The sequence below is a fragment of the Triticum urartu genome, chromosome 1A, assembly GCF_056163025.1.
Source record: "Triticum urartu cultivar PI428250 chromosome 1A, HENAU_Tu73, whole genome shotgun sequence".
NCBI classification, from domain to species: Eukaryota; Viridiplantae; Streptophyta; class Magnoliopsida; order Poales; family Poaceae; genus Triticum; species Triticum urartu.
The window spans coordinates 446218832-446240019 of record NC_141873.1 but is presented as its reverse complement, the minus strand read 5'-3'; the positions used below and the strand labels follow the sequence as shown (position 1 = coordinate 446240019).

Here is a 21188-nt window from a genome sequence, read left to right as displayed (position 1 = left end):
CCAAAGGTTGTGATGAATGATGAATGATATATGTGATGTATGAGATTGATCATGTTCTTGTAATAGGAATCACGACTTGCATGTCGATGAGTATGAAAACCGGCAGGAGCCATAGGAGTTGTCTTTATTTATTTATGACCTGCGTGTCAACATAAATGTCATGTAATTACTTTACTTTATTGCTAAAGCGTTAGCCATAGTAGTAGAAGTAATAGATGACGAGACAACCTTCAAGAAGACACGATGATGGAGATCATGATGATGGAGATCATGGTGTCATGCCGGTGACAACGATGATCATGGAGCCCCGAAGATGGAGATCAAAGGAGCAAATGATATTGGCCATATCATGTCACTATTTGATTGCATGTGATGTTTATCATGTTTTACATCTTATTTGCTTAGAACGACGGTAGCTTAAATAAGATGATCCCTCGAAATAATTTCAAGAAAGTGTTCCCCCTAACTATGCACCGTTGAGAAGGTTCGTTGTTTCGAAGCACCACGTGATGATCGGGTGTGATAGATTCTAACGTTCGAATACAACGGGTGTAAGCCAGATTTACACACGCGATACACTTAGGTTGACTTGACGAGCCTAGCATGTACAGACATGGCCTCGGAACACAGAAGACCGAAAGGTCGAGCATGAGTCGTATAGAAGATACGATCAACATGAAGATGTTCACCGATGTTGACTAGTCCATCTCACGTGATGATCGGACACGGCCTAGTTAACTCGGATCATTCTATACTTAGATGACTGGAGGGATGTCTATCTGAGTGGGAGTTCATTGAATAATTTGATTAGATGAACTCAATTATCATGAACTTAGTCTAAAATCTTTACAATATGTCTTGTAGATCAAATGGCCCACGTTGTCCTCAACTTCAACACGTTCCTAGAGAAAACCAAGCTGAAAGATGATGGCAGCAACTATACGGACTGGGTCCAGAACCTGAGGATCATCCTCATAGCTGCCAAGAAAGATTATGTCCTAGAAGCACCGCTAGGTGACGCACCCATCCCAGAGAACCAAGACGTTATGAACGCTTGGCAGCAGCGTGCTGATGATTACTCCCTCGTTCAGTGCGGCATGCTTTACAGCTTAGAACCGGGGCTCCAAAAGTGTTTTGAGAAACATGGAGCATATGAGATGTTCGAAGAGCTGAAAATGGTTTTTCAAGCTCATGCCCGGGTCGAGAGATATGAAGTCTCCGGCAAGTTCTTCAGCTGTAAAATGGAGGAAAATAGTTCTGTCAGTGAGCACATACTCACAATGTCTGGGTTACATAACCGCTTGACTCAGCTGGGAGTTAATCTCCCGGATGACGCGGTCATTGACAGAATCCTTCAGTCGCTTCCACCGAGCTACAAGAGCTTTGTGATGAACTTCAATATGCAGGGGATGGAAAAGACCATTCCTGAGGTATATTCAATGCTGAAATCAGCGGAGGTAGAAATCAAAAAGGAACATCAAGTGTTGATGGTGAATAAAACCACTAAGTTCAAGAAAGGCAAGGGTAAGAAGAACTTCAAGAAGGACGGCAAGGGAGTTGCCGCGCCCGGTAAGCAAGCTGCCGGGAAGAAGCCAAAGAATGGACCCAAGCCCGAGACTGAGTGCTTTTATTGCAAGGGAAGTAGTCACTGGAAGCGGAACTGCCCCAAATACTTAGCGGACAAGAAGGCCGGCATCACGAAAGGTATATGTGATATACATGTAATTGATGTGTACCTTACCGGTACTCGTAGTAGCTCCTGGGTATTTGATACCGGTGCAGTTGCTCACATTTGTAACTCAAAGCAGGAGCTGCGGAATAAGCGGAGACTGGCAAAGGACGAGGTGATGATGCGCGTCGGGAATGGTTCCAAGGTCGATGTGATCGCCGTCGGCACGCTACCTCTACATTTACCTACGGGATTAGTTTTAAACCTCAATAATTGTTATTTAGTGCCAGCTTTGAGCATGAACATTGTATCAGGATCTCGTTTAATTCGAGATGGCTACTCATTTAAATCCGAGAATAATGGTTGTTCTATTTATATGAGAGATATGTTTTATGGTCATGCTCCGATGGTGAATGGTTTATTCTTAATGAATCTCGAGCGTAATGCTACACATATTCATAGTGTGAATACCAAAAGATGTAAGGTTGATAATGATAGTCCCACATACTTGTGGCACTGCCGCCTTGGTCACATAGGTGTCAAACACATGAAGAAGCTCCATGCAGATGGACTTTTAGAGTCTCTTTATTACGAATCATTTGACACGTGCGAACCATGCCTCATGGGTAAAATGACCAAGACTCCGTTCTCAGGAACAATGGAGCGAGCAACCAACTTATTGGAAATCATACATACAGATGTGTGCGGTCCAATGAGTGTTGAGGCTCGCGGTGGTTATCGTTATGTTCTCACCCTCACTGATGACTTGAGTAGATATGGGTATGTCTACTTAATGAAACACAAGTCTGAGACCTTTGAAAAGTTCAAGGAATTTCAGAGTGAGGTTGGGAATCAATGTGACAGGAAAATCAAGTTCTTGCGATCAGACCGTGGGGGAGAATACTTGAGTCACGAATTTGGCACACACTTAAGAAAATGTGGAATAGTTTCACAACTCATGCCGCCTGGAACACCTCAGCGTAATGGTGTGTCCGAACGTCATAATCGCACTCTACTAGATATGGTGCGATCTATGATGTCTCTTACTGATTTACCGCTATCATTTTGGGGCTATGCTTTAGAGACTGCCGCATTCACTTTAAATAGGGCTCCGTCGAAATCCGTTGAGACGACACCGTATGAATTATGGTTTGGGAAGAAACCTAAGCTGTCGTTTCTAAAAGTTTGGGGATGCGATGCTTATGTCAAGAAACTTCAACCTGAAAAGCTCGAACCAAAGTCGGAAAAATGTGTCTTCATAGGATACCCTAAAGAAACCATTGGGTATACCTTCTACCTCAGATCCGAAGGCAAGATCTTTGTTGCCAAGAATGGATCCTTTCTAGAGAAAGAGTTTCTCTCGAAAGAAGTAAGTGGGAGGAAAGTAGAACTTGATGAAGTATTGCCTCTTGAACCGGAAAGTGGCGCAACTCAGGAAAATGTTCCTGAGGTGCCTGCACTGACTAGAGAGGAAGTTAATGATGATGATCATGAAACTTCAGATCAAGTTGCTACTGAACTTCGTAGGTCCACAAGGACACGTTCCGCACCAGAGTGGTACGGCAACCCTGTCTTGGAAATCATGTTGTTAGACAACGGTGAACCTTCGAACTATGAAGAAGCGATGGTGGGCCCAGATTCCGACAAATGGCTGGAAGCCATGAAATCCGAGATAGGATCCATGTATGAAAACGAAGTATGGACTTTGACTGACTTGCCCGATGATCGGCGAGCCATAGAAAATAAATGGATCTTTAAGAAGAAGACAGACGCGGATGGTAATGTGACCATCTATAAAGCTCGGCTTGTCGCTAAGGGTTATCGACAAGTTCAAGGGGTTGACTACAATGAGACTTTCTCACCTGTAGCGAAGCTGAAGTCCGTCCGAATCATGTTAGCAATTGCCGCATTCTATGATTATGAGATATGGCAAATGGACGTCAAAACGGCATTCCTTAATGGTTTCCTTAAGGAAGAATTGTATATGATGCAACCGGAAGGTTTTGTCGATCCTAAGAATGCTGACAAGGTGTGCAAGCTCCAACGCTCGATTTATGGGCTGGTGCAAGCATCTCGGAGTTGGAACATTCGCTTTGATGAGATGATCAAAGCGTTTGGGTTTATGCAGACTTATGGAGAAGCCTGCATTTACAAGAAAGTGAGTGGGAGCTCTGTAGCATTTCTCATATTGTATGTGGATGACATACTGTTGATGGGAAATGATATAGAATTCTTGGAAAGCATAAAGGCCTACTTGAACAAGTGTTTTTCAATGAAGGACCTTGGAGAAGCTGCTTATATATTAGGCATCAAGATCTATAGAGATAGATCGAGACGCCTCATTGGTCTTTCACAGAGTACGTACCTTGACAAGATATTGAAGAAGTTCAAAATGGATCAGTCAAAGAAGGGGTTCTTGCCTGTATTGCAAGGTACGAGATTGAGCACGGCTCAAAGCCCGACCACGGCAGAAGATAGAGAAAAGATGAGTGTCGTCCCCTATGCCTCGGCCATAGGGTCTATCATGTATGCTATGTTGTGTACCAGACCTGATGTAAACCTTGCCGTAAGTTTGGTAGGAAGGTACCAAAGCAATCCCGGCATGGAACACTGGACAGTCGTCAAGAATATCCTGAAGTACCTAAAGAGGACTAAGGATATGTTTCTCGTTTATGGAGGTGACGAAGAACTCGTCGTAAAGGGTTACGTCGATGCTAGCTTCGACACAGATCTGGATGACTCTAAGTCACAAACCGGATACGTGTATATTTTGAATGGTGGGGCAGTAAGTGGGTGCAGTTGTAAGCAAAGCGTGGTGGCGGGATCTACATGTGAAGCGGAGTACATGGTAGCCTCGGAGGCAGCGCACGAAGCAGTCTGGGTGAAGGAGTTCATTACCGACCTAGGAGTCATACCCAATGCGTCGGGCCCGATGACTCTCTTCTGTGACAACACTGGAGCTATTGCCCTTGCCAAGGAGCCCAGGTTTCATAGGAAGACCATGCATATCAAGCGTCGCTTCAACTCCATTCGTGAAAGTGTTCAAAATGGAGACATAGAAATTTGTAAAGTACATACGGACCTGAATGTGGCAGATCCGTTGACTAAACCTCTCCCTAGAGCAAAACATGATCAACACCACAATTCCATGGGTGTTCGATTCATCACAATGTAACTAGATGATTGACTCTAGTGCAAGTGGGAGACTGTTGGAAATATGCCCTAGAGGCAATAATAAAATGATTATTATATTTCCTTGTTCATGATAATTGTCTATTATTCATGCTATAATTGTATTATCAGGAAATCGTAATACATGTGTGAATACATAGACCACAATGTGTCCCTAGTGAGCCTCTAGTTGACTAGCTCGTTGATCAACAGATTGTCATGGTTTCCTGGCTATGGACATGGGGATGTCATTGATAACGGGATCACATCATTAGGAGAATGATGTGATGGACAAGACCCAAACCTAAGCATAGCACAAAGATCGTGTAGTTCGTTTTCTGTAGCTTTTCTGAATGTCAAGTATCATTTCCTTAGACCATGAGATTGTGCAACTCCCGGATACCGTAGGAGTGCCTTGGGTGTGCCAAACGTCACAACGTAACTGGGTGACTATAAAGGTACATTACAGGTGTCTCCGAAAGTGTCTGTTGGGTTGGCACGAATCGAGACTGGGATTTGTCACTCTGTATGACGGAGAGGTATCTCTGGTCCCACTCGGTAATGCATCATCATAATGAGCTCAATGTGATCAAGTGGTTGATCACGGGATCATGCATTACGGCACGAGTAAAGTGACTTGCCGGTAACGAGACTGAACAAGGTATTGGGATACCGACGATCTCGGGCAAGTAACGTACCGATTGACAAAGGGAATTGAATACGGGATTGATTAAGTCCTCGACATCGTGGTTCATCCGATGAGATCATCGAGGAGCATGTGGGAGCCAACATGGATATCCAGATCCCGCTGTTGGTTATTGACCGGAGAGTCGTCTCGGTCATGTCTGCTTGTCTCCCGAACCCGTAGGGTCTACACACTTAAGATTCGGTGACGCTAGGGTTGTAGAGATATGAGTATGCAGTAATCCGGAAGTTGTTCGGAGTCCCGGATGAGATCCTGGACGTCACGAGGAGTTCCGGAATGGTCCGGAGGTGAAGAATTATATATAGGAAGTGTAGTTTCGGCCATCGGGAAAGATTCGGGGTCACCGGTATTGTACCGGGACCACCGGATGGGTCCCGGGGGTCCACCGGGTGGGGCCACCCATCCCGGAGGGCCCCATGTGCTGAAGTGGGGAGGGGAACCAGCCCATAGTAGGCTGGTGCGCCCCCCCTTGGCCCCCCCTGCGCCTAGGGTTGGAAACCCTAGGGTGGGGGGCGCCTCCACTTGCCTTGGGGGGCACTCCACCCCCCTTGGCCGCCGCCCCCTTAGGAGATCCCATCTCCAGGGCCGCCCCCCAGGGTGCCTATATAAAGGAGGGGGGGAGGGCAGCCGCACCTGAAGTCTTGGCGCCTCCCTCTCCCCTGCTACACCTCTCCCTCTCGCAGAAGCTCGGCGAAGCCCTGCTGCGATCACTGCTGCATCCACCACCACGCCGTCGTGCTGCTGGATCTTCATCAACCTCTCCTTCCCCCTTGCTGGATCAAGAAGGAGGAGACGTCATCCGCTCCGTACGTGTGTTGAACGCGGAGGTGTCGTCCGTTCGGCACTTGGTCATCGGTGATTTGGATCACGGCGAGTACGACTCCATCATCCCCGTTCTCTGAACGCTTCCGCTCGTGATCTACAAGGGTATGTAGATGCACTCCTCTCTCCCTCGTTGCTAGATGACTCCATAGATTGATCTTGGTGATGCATAGAATTTTTTTTAAATTCTGCTACGATCCCCAACAGTGACCCCGGATTTGCCTTTCCACCGGAGCTCACTCAGTTGATCCAGCAGCAGAACACATTGATGCAGTTGCTAGTCCAGAATCAGAATCAGGGGAACAACAACAACAAGCCACCACCACCACCACCTGTTGACCACTTAGCCCATTTTCTTAGGTTGAATCCGCCGGTGTTTTCCAGTAGCACCGAGCCGATAATAGCAGATGATTGGCTCCGCAAGACAGCTAGAGAGTTGACCACAGCAGGATGCACAGATGCGGAGAAGGTGAAGTTTGCCGCACATCAACTTGAAGGACCAGCAGCATCATGGTGGGAGAATTTCACAGCCACTTTCCCTGTCGACACTGTCACATGGGACCAGTTTCAGCAGGCTTTTCGTACTGCGCATGTTTCAGCAGGAGCTATGGCCATGAAGAAGCGTGAGTTTCGCAACTTGCGCCAAGGAGGACGGAGAGTTGGCCAGTATGTGGAGGACTTTAGTAAGTTAGCACGTTATGCCCCAGATGACATCGCTACGGATGCAGCTAAGCAGGAGAAGTTTCTGGAAGGACTGAATGATGAGTTGAGCATGCAGTTGATGGTAGCAACCTTCAACAACTACCAGGAGTTGGTAGATCGTGCTCTTATGATTGAAGGGAAGCAGCAGCAAATTGAGAATCGCAAGAGGAAGTATGGACAAGGAAAGTACACTTCAGGAGCTCAGCAGAAGCCACGTTTTACCCCTAGACCGGGAGGACATTTTCAGCATACCCATGGAGGAGGTAGCTCGCACAATCACAATGGCACCAGGAATGGAAATGGAAATGGAGGAAGCAATGGCCAGAATCGCACCAACCCATCAACCCCAGCCAAGAAGGACCTGAGCCAAGTCACTTGCTTTAAGTGTTTGAAGACCGGACATTATGCCAATGAATGCCCTGAGATACAAAATGGAAATGGCAATGGAAGCTCTGGGAAGAAGCCGAACCCTTTTAATAGGGGACAGGTGAACCACGTTAGCGTGGAGGAGGTTGAAGCTCAGCCTGATGCAGTAATAGGTAAGTTTCTGGTTAAGTCATTTACCGCACTCGTTCTTTTTGATACTGGTGCATCGCATTCATACATCTCAAGGGGATTTGTGGATAAGTATAACCTACCAACCCAAGCCCTTAGGTCATCCATGTTAGTAACCTCGCCTGGAGCAGAGTATGTGGCTAGTCTATGATGTGATCGGTTACCATTAAGGATTGGTAACTATGTTTTTCCCTCAGACCTAATAGTATTGGAATCTCAAGGATTGGATGTGATATTAGGCATGGATTGGTTATCAAAGTATGAAGGAAATATTGAATGCGCTAGTAAGTCAATTTTGCTTACCACCCCAGAAGGGAGAAGGATCAAGTATGTATCCCGACATGTGCCGAAGAGGACTCAAGTAAATTGCTTAACAGGAGTTGTGCAAGAGGAAGTACTAGTGGTAAGGGATTTCCCTGAAGTATTTCCAGAGGAGTTGCCAGGCATGCCACCGGATAGAGATATTGAGTTTTTGATTGAGCTATTGCCAGGCACCGGGCCAATATCAAAGAGACCATATAGGATGCCAGCAAAGGATTTGGTAGAAATTAAGAAGCAGATTAAGGAGTTACTGGATAAGGGATATATTCGCCCAAGTTCTTCGCCTTGGGGATCGCCAGTACTTCTAGTGGAGAAGAAGGATGGATCGTTAAGGATGGTTGTTGATTATCGAGGATTGAACGAAGTAACGATTAAGAACAAGTACCCACTACCAATGATCAATGATCTGTTTGATCGATTGCAAGGAGTAAGGTATTTTCCAAGATCGATCTGCGATCAGGATACCACCAGTTGAAGATTCGAGAACAGGATATTCCTAAGACAGCTTTTACCACCAGGTATGGGCTGTACGAGTATACCGTTATGTCATTTGGTCTGACTAACGCACCTGCCTATTTTATGAACATGATGAACAAAGTATTTATGGAGTTTTTGGATAAGTTCGTCGTAGTGTTCATTGATGATATCCTGGTTTATTCGAAGAATGAAGAGGAGCATAAGGAGCATTTGCGTTTGGTACTTGGAAAGCTCAAAGAACATCAATTATATACCAAGTTCAGCAAATGTGAGTTTTGGTTGAAGGAAGTAGGATTTCTCGGACACGTTATATCTGGAGAAGGTATAGCAGTAGATCCTACCAAAGTAGATACCGTGACCAAGTGGGAAGCACCAACTATAGTGGGTGAGATCCGGAGTTTTCTTGGACTCACAGGATACTACCGGAGATTCATTGAGAATTTCTCAAAGATTGCGAAGCCTGTGACGGAGTTATTAAAGAAAGATACCAAGTTCATATGGACGGAGGAATGTGAGGCTAGTTTCCAGGAGTTGAATAAACGTTTGGTTACCTCACCAGTGTTGATTTTGCCAGACTAGACCAAAGATTATGAGGTGTATTGCGACGCTTCACGTCGAGGACTTGGAGCAGTGCTTATGCAGGAAGGGAGAGTTGTTTCATGTGCCTTAAGACAACTGAAGCCTCATGAGTTGAATTATGCCACGCATGATTTGGAGTTAGCAGCCGTAGTGCATGCTTTGAAAACATGGAGGCATTTCCTCATTGGAAACCATTGTGAGGTGTACACGGATCATAAGAGTTTGAAGTACATTTTCACACAGAAGGAGTTGAATCTCAGACAAAGGAGATGGTTGGAACTCATCAAGGATTATGATATGAGATTGCAATACCATCCCGGAAAGGCTAATGTAGTAGCTGACGCCTTAAGCCGTAAGAGCCATGTCAATACATTAATGACGGGAGAAATACCCAAGGAGTTAGCAAAAAATCTTCGTGAACTATGTTTGGAAATAGTTCCGAGAGGCTATGTAGCAGCATTGGAGATTCAGTCAACCTTGATGGATAGAATCAGAGAAGCTCAGAAGACTGACAAAGAGATTGCCGCTATAAAGGAGAAACTGAGCAAAGGAAAAGCTAAAGGATTTCGTGAGGATGAGCACGACACCCTATGGTTTGAAGACCGTGTTTATGTGCCCAATGACCCGGAGATCAGGAAGTTGATTCTGCAAGAGGCACACGATTCACCATATTCGATTCACCTAGGAAATACCAAGATGTATTTGGACTTGAAGGATATTTTCTGGTGGACCGGAATGAAGAAGGATATTGCGGAGTATGTAGCAGTTTGTGATGTATGTCAGAGAGTAAAGGCAGAGCATCAGAAGCCAGCAGGATTGTTACAACCATTGCCGATACCCGAATGGAAGTGGGATAAGTTAGGCATGGATTTTATCACGGGATTACCCAGGACTCGTTCAGGCTACGACTCGATTTGGGTTGTAGTTGATCGATTGACGAAAGTAGCTCATTTCATCCCAGTAAAGACCACTTACACCAGTGCTAAGTTGGCAAAGATATACATGACCAGGATCGTATGTTTGCATGGAGTTCCAAGGAGTATCGTATCAGATAGAGGAACCCAGTTTACCTCAAAGTTCTGGAAGCAGTTGCACGAAACTTTGGGTACTAGGCTAGAATTCAGTACAGCTTTTCATCCACAGACAGATGGACAGACCGAGAGAGTCAATTAGATTTTGGAGGATATGCTGAGAGCTTGTGCGCTAGATTACGGATCTAGTTGGGACGACAATTTGCCATATGCAGAGTTCTCTTACAACAACAGTTACCAAACCAGTTTAAAGATGGCCCCTTTCGAAGCCTTGTACGGAAGGAGGTGCAGGACACCGTTGTCATGGGACGAAGTTGGAGACCACCAGTTGTTTGGACCTGACTTGATTAAAGAGTCTGAACAGAAGGTGAGGTTGATTCGCGATAGGCTCAAGGTAGCCCAGTCCAGACAGAAGAGTTATGCAGATTCTAAACGCAAGGAGACCATTTACGAAGTCGGAGATAGAGCTTATCTTCGAGTATCTCCACTTCGGGGAACAAAGTGTTTTGGGGTTAAAGGGAAGTTAGCGCCACGATTTGTAGGACCATATCGAGTTTTGGAGCGTATGGGAGAAGTGGCCTACAAGTTGGAATTACCTGAAGGATTGTCAGGAGTTCATGATGTGTTCCACGTTTCCCAGTTGAAGAAGTGTCACGCGGAGATGGCTGACATATCGTTGAGAGACACAGTGCCTTTGGAAACTATTCAGTTGGATAACGACTTGACCTACGAGGAGAGACCCGTTAAGATTCTCGAGTTTGCCAATCGAGTCACCCGCAGCAAGGTTATCAAGTTTTGCAAAGTTCAGTGGAGCCACCACACAGAGGATGAAGCCACCTAGGAACGAGAGGAAGAATTGCTCAAGGACCACCCTCACCTATTTCCTAGCCAACCCGAATCTCGAGGGCGAGATTCATCTTAAGGGGGGTAGGTTTGTAACATCCCAAATTTTCAATTTGGAATGTTATACATTAGATTATCATTGCATATCATATTTTATTTTTTGCATTTTGGTTGATCCTAGAAATTCTACGCAACTCAATGACCCACGGAGAGAGTTGGGGATTTCGTTATTATCATATTTGAGTTTTCTCAAATTTTGAGAATAGAATCATTTGATTTTAATTATTTTATCATCAATTATTTCTATTACAAAAATATGAGAGAGGGAATAAAATGACTTTCCCAACATAAAGAAATATTGAGGATTTAATAATAAAATCAAATAAGATTTTATTTCGGAGTTTTTCGGTGTTTTATTTGAATTTAGGAAAAATGTGTGTTTTTCAAAATTGCATTTATGCCCCAAATAAATGTTCACCTTGTGAGGCTTGATTTTAGAAGCCCGTGAAAATTTATTTCGGAATTTTTGGAGTCCGTTTAATATTTCTTTTTATTTTTCTTCTGCGCGTAAAAAAAAACGCGCACCGACCTAGGGCCGTGTCCGACTAGGACTCCCGGCCCGTTAGGCTATATATAGCCGGGGGAGGCCCAGCCGAAACCCTAGCCAGCCCCAGCCCCTGCCGCCGCCGCCGCACGCCGCCCGAGGTCCGCCGCCGCCTCGATTTCCGCGCCGTTTTTTTTTCTTCGAAAAAACCGTTCGGTTTTTCCTTCGGTTTTTTTAGATCCGGTTTTTTTAAATAGATCGGTTTTTCCGGTTTATTTAAATAGCGAGTGTTCGTCCGTTCGTTCGTTCTAGCGAACGTTCGTCGTTTTTTTCTTTTTCTCGGATTAAATCCGCAATTTTTCTGATCGCGATTCCTGATCCGATTTTCGTTTTAGTATATCTTTTCGCTCGTTTATCGGAATCAGGCGATTCAAGCGCCTGGAGTTTTGTCTCGAAACCCTCTATCCGTTTAACCAACTTAAACAAGATTTTGCTACTGTAAAAATCGCCCTAGATTCAGATTTGTAGAACGAAGTTGTTTTCTTTCGCCGTTTGACTTTCGTTGTTTCGTTCAATTTGATTCTTTTTGCCAACCGGAGTTCTTAAGTTGAACCTTCTGGTTAGATCTCTTATTTGAGTTTTACCCGTGCATTAGATGAGTATTTATTGTATGCTTGTTTGTTTGTTTGCGATAGAGTACCCGGAGTGCGCCGCTTGTTACTTCGAATCTCTAGGTTTCGCGAATCATCAGCAAGGCAAGTAACACTTTGATCATACCTTTTCTACTACCCAGTTTTATTGCATTAGATCAAATCCTCACACATTGCATGATTAGGATTCTAATTAAATTGTGGGATGGGAAGTAGTTGAGGTAGTACCTATTACCTGTTTATTATCAAACCTTTGGGAGTTACTTCCGCGTTTGCTTATTATGCCATGCTATGCTAGTAGACGTGGATTGGGTGAGTGATATCCATGACAGATGTGAGTTTCTTAATTAATGGTTTATCTAAGGTGGCAACTTAAACACACATCTGGGTGGATTGAGGCACCTGGGTATTCCAGGACTTGCCTGTTTTCTTTCGGACCGCCACTCAGGCTCAAAGGGATCATGAGACTATTCATACTAGAAACTTCCGTGTGCAGCCACAAGCTATTATGGACTCTAGCATAGTTGACTAAGTCGTGCGAACTCTTACAGTGGTAGACTAGCAGATGTAGGGGATGTAGGTGGTACGGTCTACCCGATCGTAAGGTGCTAGCGCTTCTGAAAGACTATGTCTCGGTCATCCGTCTTCTCAAACACCTTGTAGTGCGAGAAACCAAACGGAGGCGATCGAGTCTTGTGGGGAAAAGTGCGCAAACCTCTGCAGAGTGTAATAAACTAATCATGATTAGCCGTTTCCCCGGTTATGAACATCTTGAGTATCTAGTACTTGGATTATCATGTGAATCTCAACATGTTACTCTAAATTAATTTTGTTGGGTTTTGTTTAATGATGATGCTTAATTGGGATTGAGGATGCTGTCAACCATTCTCAATGTTTAACAACTACCATGATAGTAATTAAATTTATTCCTTTGAAGTAGGGAAAAATTGGCTTTACGCAAAACTGTAACCATAGAGCTTTCCACCAGTCAAATATGCATATAGTATAGCTGTTTCATTCCATTACCCTCTATGTGTTACATTGCCAGCATATTCCATGTGCTGACCCGTTTCGGGCTGCAACGTTAATGTTGCAAACTTTTCAGACGACGATTAAGGAGTTTTTAGGTCATGGTTCTATACTCAGTGATGCCGTTGGAGTTGATGGACTCACTTATCTTCCAAGCCTTCCGCTGTTATCGTTATTAGATGGCCGTAAGCCATATTAATTGTAATAAGTTCTCTATTGAGACACTCGATGTAATAAGTGTGTGATTGGTACTCTGTTATAAATCCTCCGAGTACTGTGTGGTGTCAGCATTACTGATCCAGGGATGACACCGGAGCACAGAGATCAGACTGTTTGAGGTCTGGTCGCTACAATGGGTAGGGTATGGGCGGGTACAACCTCCTTCTACCCAAACCCATACCCATAGAAACTTTTTATACCCACCCGCTTCAATACCCATGGGTATAAACTGACACCCATACCCATACCCATCGGGTATCCTATACCCAATGGGTATCCATTGGATACAATATATAGCATTCAAATTCTTAAGAGGTAGATAAATAAGTTTAAAATTCAAGTGACCATGGTAGAGTAGTATAGCACGTATGTGGCCTCCTCCAGTGGGTGGCCTCTTGGAAGCATCAGAGGAGTATGAGCAGCGGTTGGTGGAAGGCCGACGTTGTGGAAGGCGGTGGTGGGAATTGGGGATCACTGGATCGAGTGTTCGACAAGAGTCTGGTAGCGAAGAGTCGATATTTCATCTTTTTGAGGAGTCACATGGAACGTATGAGGAGTGGCGAGCAGGTGATTATGAGCCTATGAGCTATGACTTGTTTAAGGAATATGAGATTTAGGGTTGGACCATATGAGTTGGATGCTAACCCCACATGTTATAGGAGTTATTTTCATTTATTAATTTTTTCTGGGTATCCATTGGGTTACCTATGGGCATAATTTCTTACCCATGCCCTACCCATATATTTTGCGGGTATGAGTACCCATTACCCGTGGGTAGAAAATCTCTTCAAGTCTTGCTCATACCCATTGTTTTCGGGTAGGATACCCACGGGTATCCATACCCATGGGCAAAACTGCCATCCCTAACGCGGCAAATTTTCGTGTTTTGACCCTTTTCTGAAACCTATTCGAGATTTGATCCTAGTTTGAAATTTTTTCGAGATCTGACCTTTTTGCTACCGCTAGAGTCCATGACGGTAGGGTCTAACAGGTTACCGTCAGGGACTTTGGCGGTAGGAAAAATTGCTACCGTCACCCGGGTTGGCGGTAGTCTGTACAATTGACGGTAGGCACGAGCACATACTATGTTCAATACTTAAAAGGTTTTTGGCGGTAAGGCATGCAACCCTACCGTCAGGAACCTTAGCGGTAGGCTGTTATACCCTATCGTCATGGTCCTTGATAATAGCATAAGAATCAGATCTCGAATTTTTTTCAAATTAGAGTTGAATCTTGAATAGGTTTCGGAAAAGGGTCAAAACACGAAATTTAACCCCTAATGCAAGGCAACGGTATAAAGCGGCCGGCAGTGGTGGTGTGGTATGGTGGCGTGCTGCGCGGGCGATTTGCTTTTTCGTTACTGATTGTCTTGTCGTGCTTTTATGCTGATGTCGTCTAGCGCGCCTCCCGCACATGGCAGCATCGTCAGACATTCTTCATTGCTTGCTGCCCGCCACGCACGCTTGATTGTCAGAACGGATGCGTTGCTGCGATGTTACCACGACGACATGGCAACGGGAGATGCCGTAACAGAATTAGTCTTAATTCAGTACCTGTGTAATGTGAAAAATGCTCTTATATATTACGAAACGGAGGGAGTAATTCAGTTTCATTATCTATGTACCCCTTGAAGACTTGTTACACTCTTGGTATTTTTACGATGGTTCACTGCATCTTCATGCCTAATACCCTCCTCGCCAAATTATAGCGCATACAAAAAATCAGGTCAAAGTCAATTATTGTAGTGTACAGGGAAAAAAATTAAACTTTTAATATACCCAATGTATGGCATATGAAAATGCATTTCATGATGAATCTAATAGCATTGGTTAAGGTGTATTGAGTCTCTTAACGACCATTCTGCATCATTCTTCGGTTTTGCTACTGAAATTTCATGGTTCTCATCCCACACCGAGAATCGTACAATTATATAAGATCCACGCACACTACCAGTGTGCACACACTAAAGAACATCTCCAACTGCAACCGTAAATTTTCTTTCACATCCGTTCACGGACAGATGATTAGTCGGCAAACACAAATGTGGGAGACCGTCATCCAAACATAGCCATATATATTTCAATCCGCATTTTAATTAACCGGACAAAATTCATGCAAACAGGCCGATATTCGTCAAAGTTCGGATAGAAAATAACACAAATCATCTATACATAACATGCAAATTAAGTTTAGTATAGCCATGTCTCAAATTCGACTAGATTAATCGGATGTCTAATAAGTTTTTCATCAACGGATCATGTCGTTTCACACATACCCCACCCCCTCAACTTCATCCAACAGTGTGTACACATAAATGACCGTCCCTCTGTCCTGTGATACACCACGATAGCGTGTTAAGAGGAAGCAAAACTTACGATCTCGTCCTCTGCCGCGTCCGATGGTCACCTTGCCTCGAGCTGACAAACCACGTCACAAAATTTGGTAACGCCCGTTTGGATTGTGTACCAGCGATACAACAACGTCCTCACGTCGCTTTGTTGAATGATGTACATGTCATAGGGCGCAATGTGCTTTCATACGTGAAAATTTTCATGCACTTGCTCCCAAAAGGCTGTCCTTCTGCTCTTGCCTATGAAATCCACGGATACGGCCAACCACACGATCTAATGAAAGCGGATAGATGAATTTTGGACTCGCAGCGTATTTTTTCGCCGTGGTAGCTGAAGAAGGATGGCGGATCATTTTATAAATGGTAGCTGAAGAAGGATGGCGGACCATGCTGAAACGACACAGAGCGAGGTGACGGGGAATGTGCAGTTTTCCCCCTTCATTTTATAAATATATGCTACCCCTGTTCTTATATTTACAAACTCCCTATGATTTTATATCGATATATTGATAAAAAAATTACAGGAAACAAACATTATTTAATTAAGGCATCTTCACGCCGACTCTCAAACCATCAGCATCCGTTCAGACCGCGGAAGCCATCCAACGCGGTCCTGTATCGGTCTGGACACGATTTCTCCCGCGAATTGAAGACGCGGGGGGGGGGGGGGGGGGGGGGGAGGGTGTTCGCGGGAGTCTGGACAATAGACACGTACAACTCCGACACCCCCGACCCATCCAACCCCCTTTCCCCCTTGCTTTGCATCCGCACTCTTCACCTCCGCCGCCAGTGTTGTACGTCTTTGGCCACCATAGAGGCATTGACGAACGTCCGCAATCAGCACCGACACGCCCGCCTGCTCGCCTTTATGACGAAGCTGTCCACCCTGGAAACGTTACACTCCGCCCCCCTGTCGACAACCTTCATGGCGGACACCACACCGAGCAGGTGTTCGGTCAAATGTCATTGAGCTTATTTTCAAACGTTGTGAGTACGAAGGATGGTGAGCTACTCGACCATAGAGGATGAGTTGTGCGATTCGGTGCCTTCCCCAGCTTCCAATTTCATTTGACTGAAACCTCCAGTTTCCTACCCTTTTGTCTCCTTCCTGCCACCTCTCCTGGATCACCATCACCATCACCTGCCGTTTGTTGCGCCGGGAATCCTGGGCTCCCCTGCAGCCTCTCTTTGACAATAGCGCCACTGGTTGGTTGAGCTAAATAACTTCGATACAACAGGCAGTTTGATAGTTTCAGGCAGCTTTGACCAGATGCTGCAAGTGGCTTGGTAACACTTCTGCAGTTCAACCCCTGTTTATTCACCATTACCAGTACTACAATACAAACAGAATGTGAAGAACAGTATCTGAATACCGGGTGGTCCTCTACGACACTGAGTTGACACCTCCGCTTCAGCTTTGACATGTCACACAAGACACATACACACTACGCGGTTCACACTACAATGTCCAGCAAACAATAAAGCTCTATAACCTGACCTGACCATGGTCAGGTGGGGATCACACATGAGCTGAACTTCGATCATTTGCTCTATAAAAAGATCATCTGATTTCTTCACCGTTGGCTAACCAGGTTTTGCTCCTTGTGCCAACGGACAACAGTATCGTAGGGCAAATCTCCCCCGAATATGTCTAGGGCACTCCCGACAGTGACATCGACTCGACCTTTCCCTGCTTTCTTGATCCTCTCCAGGTCGTCCATCGTTGACACACCCCCAGCATATGTTGTCGGGATCTACAGAAGCGAAGATAAAATAGAAGCACACGTTGAATATACATGAACATTTACATTTAGTGACTACAACATAAAATTGAACATCTGGTGTAGAGCATGATTAATTGAATACCATTTCTAAATGCATTCAAGTTCAATAAGATCAAACATAGAAAAATGGTTGAGCAACTAGCTAGTATAAAAGTGTTTGATTCAATTTCCTTTCAAGTGACTGATTTGTTAATTGTTAATTATATAATAACTACACAAGGCAGTCACAATGCGAAAACAAAGGATAAAAGCATTCAAGAACAAAGATGGAAAAATCACAGAAAGAAACACAAAAATCAAATATAAACTAATGCATCAAGTATAGAATTGTTCACATACAGGTGAATGGCTTCCCAATAGTTCCACAAGTTCCTCGTCAATTCCTAACCTGCAATCCATATAATAGCTTAAATTAGACTACAGAAATGTGCTCAAAGAACTTTTGTACACTGCCGTAACAGGACGATCAACAGGATATTTCAGCTGATGTCTGGTCTTTGTGAGATTAAATATTTTGAACGAATAGAAAGTGCACCGGTGACGAGTCACCAGTAACTCATACACTTACAAGAAAGAGGGAACTGTAACTAAATACACATAGAACACTGCAAACAGTAGCATTTCAGTGTGTTTGGTTCTGGGATGATGCTCAATGGGATGAGATGGCCCATGTACAACAATTTAGTTTGACAGGTTTTGCTGAATATTTCTCTAGGACCAACTCCATAGATGAATCACTTAGTGCATAAACCACGCAAACCTTAACTTCATTCGTTCAATGTGTCTTCAAATTTACGCATGAAGCGTGAACACATGCACACTAACATGCATGCACATAAAGATCTCTGCAGATTAAATTAACTCTGAAACTCCAGAAGAACTATGCAAGCACACCATCATAACCCAAAAAGCATACACTTACGGGAAGCTTAAAAAATGAGACAATTGAATCCCATCAAGGGTGACTACACTACCACATATCAGCAAAAGGCCGATTAAGTAAACAGAAAAACAAATATGGTTCACCTTTTTCCCTCCACATCAACTCCATGAACCAAAAACTCATCTGCATATGCAGCAAGACGTTCTAATGTTGGCCCATCCACAAAGACATCACTGAACTTCTGCCATCTGTCAGTCACAATGGCATATCTGCCATCCTAACCAGAAAGATTTTGGTAAGAAAAACAGAAGACAGAAAGAGCTGTCAGTAAGATAACAGTGGCCAACAGGGAAATGATTATGTTGCATTTTGAAGCTTACTATTTATGCAGTGGGACAGATCATCAAGAGTTCACTGTATTATTTCATTCAGGTAAGGCAATGCACTATGTTTGGATGACAAGGGACGAAACCAGTTTGAACATTTCCTTTAAGTTGCCCATGAAATTCAAAAGGTGGGCCACAGTACCAAAAATATATTGCAAATTGGCACTAATGTTCAGTGAATTAACATGCTTCCAAGTTCGGATACAAGATGAATTCCGTACCTTTTTCCGACAACTCAGGTCCAAAATAAGCCTTTGTTTCCCAACAAGCTCGACAAGTTGCGTTAGCCTTTCAATGTTCATTTTGCCATCACTAAACACATACTGCATAAAAGTCTCAGATACATAAGTTGCAGATATTCAACTGATTAGTCGTCTACAAAAACTGATTAGCAACTCAAACAGACGGGAAGTTTTACAAGGGCCTGGGCAGCAGGCGGTAGATGATTCCAAATTTTTTTGGATCCGATAATAATGTCTAACTCCAAAGAATGTGTTATAACAAATACTAGCCCTTGAGGCTCTTAGGGAGTCTTTGACATCGAGGAAAACAAGCAACATGAAGGTGGAGAAATGTGACAATGGCAACACTCACAAGGTGGAGAAAACCATTGGAAACAGTGGCCTTGTGGATATGTGATTATCGATGGGATTTATAGGTAACCTTGCTCTGGCATCATTTCAGGTTTTGAGAAAACAACAATATTGACATAGAAGAAAATTTTAATTTTAACATATCAACATATGTAGTTATGTACAAACAAGATATGAATAGGAAGCAGAAACATGATGTGGGCCAGGTCCTAATCTTACTCCATAAGCTGATACACATAAATACATTTAACAAACAGAGGTCTAAAGGTTTCATGAGATGAGAAAAAAAAAGATAATGGTATTATTTACACAAATTAGATCATGAACACGTACAGAAGTTACAATCACGTGACTTGCTCCTTCATTAAGGTATGACATTGCATTCTCCAAATTTATTCCACCTCCAACTTGCAAACCACCTAGTATTATGATAACCCATGTTTATGATAATATGTCAAATTGATGGTATATCGTGGCTTGCAACAGAAAAAAATGCTCCATGAGCACCACTGGCAGATATACAGGCTCTCCCAAGTTAAAAGTTGATAGCAATCTACGATAGCAATAGTAGCCTTAACAAAAATTGTAAACAGGCATTCTATGGGGTTCTTGCAATAAGGCCAAATTTTGGTATGAAATCTCAAAGAAGGTTTTGACCAGATAAGAAGTTGAACTGAAGTTAATAACCTGTCAACCTTTAAATCCATGACGCTGGCGAGTATCATAAACCCAACATGAAAAAAATCTCTTCACTGCTTGAGATGTGTGTGCCATATTAAGTTGTACAACATGCTTACTTTCAACAAGTTTTTTAAATACTATCCATGTACACAACATAAGCAACGATAAAGAGTTAACATCCAGATCTCACAAAAGGTAACAGAATACAAACAAAAATGTGGTTTATTTCAGAAACATCAGAAAAGACAGTGAACAATAAACAAATACAGAAAGCAAACCAAATGAACAATACTAGTTCTAGTAATAAGTAATAACTAGATAACGCATTCTCACCAGGATATGCATGCAGTGCTTCCAGGGCAGCAGAACGGCTTGCAGGGTCTCCGCCAAGCATTATTACATGTCCACCAACAAGTCCATCTTCTTTATAAATATTTGCAAATTCTGCTGGAGACTTGTCTGATTCAAAGTTCGTCACCAGTGCAGTGCCATCATCCGATGCATCCCGGAGAGTAGAGCCAACAATCTGTTTAACTTTCCCCTAGGAATTTGCAAAAACAAACCTATCAGATAAACGATGATGTTAATGCCAGCGGTGCCTAAACTTTGATGACTGCACAGAGATGGTCTAGCTGTACAGATAAATGAATCACTGAACGTGGTTCCCTTATTTTACACTATTAGTCAGTTTGTGAATGACATCACAGTGAAACGGTTAGCGTTCCCTCGAAAATTTGAGCATCAATTTGCAATCATATAGCAAAGTGCAGAGCACCTTAGTCACACACTGATACAACAACGGAGCAAGGGCCATTCCTACTGACCTTGTGAATGTCGATACATGGCCTGAAGCTGACGGCGCACGCGACGGCACGCCCTCCTGCCAAAACGCACGGCCAATCTCATATTCCCGGCCAGACACCGCAACATTGCATCTGAAGCCAGCAACAGAGATATTCAAAGGGGGGAAAACATACTTGACGCGCCGGATTGCGCCGGGCGTGCCGAGACCCGCGAGCTCGCCCAACCGTGCTGCGGCGCCGCGCACGGCGGGTGCGGAAGCCTCGCCGCGCACCTCGACGCCATCGGGAAGTTCGACGATGGGGCGACGGCGAGGTAGGGTTTTTCCGTCAGGTTCCAGCGGCGAGAGCAGAGAAAAAGGATCAGAGACCAAACCGAGGAGCACTAGTAGG

The 21188-nt window shown here is 44.1% G+C and overlaps 1 protein-coding gene across 1 annotated transcript; it reads right to left on the bottom strand.

Annotated features, from left to right (window-relative positions):
• Positions 1 to 16962: 16962 nt before the first annotated feature.
• On the bottom strand, positions 16963 to 21186 carry APG10 (Aldolase-type TIM barrel family protein). The gene is made up of 8 exons (XM_048682371.2): positions 20973 to 21186; positions 20820 to 20875; positions 20329 to 20536; positions 19648 to 19733; positions 18943 to 19044; positions 18479 to 18612; positions 17792 to 17840; positions 16963 to 17422 (listed from the first exon to the last, which is right to left on the bottom strand). The coding sequence occupies exons 1-8, from the start codon at positions 21079 to 21081 to the stop codon at positions 17243 to 17245; spliced, it is 924 nt and encodes a 307-aa protein (XP_048538328.2). The 5' UTR covers positions 21082 to 21186; the 3' UTR covers positions 16963 to 17242.
• Positions 21187 to 21188: the final 2 nt, after the last annotated feature.

Excerpts from the sequence above, each read along its gene's own strand:
- APG10 (XM_048682371.2), bottom strand. The coding sequence starts at position 21,081 with ATGGCGTCGAGGTGCGCGGCGAGGCTTCCGCACCCGCCGTGCGCGGCG. Across the intron at positions 20,876-20,972 it reads GGCGCAATCCGGCGCGTCAA|GAGGGCGTGCCGTCGCGTGC; the intron begins GTATGTTTTCCC and ends GCGTTTTGGCAG. Across the intron at positions 19,734-20,328 it reads AGCACTGCATGCATATCCTG|GTGGTTTGCAAGTTGGAGGT; the intron begins GTGAGAATGCGT and ends TCATAATACTAG.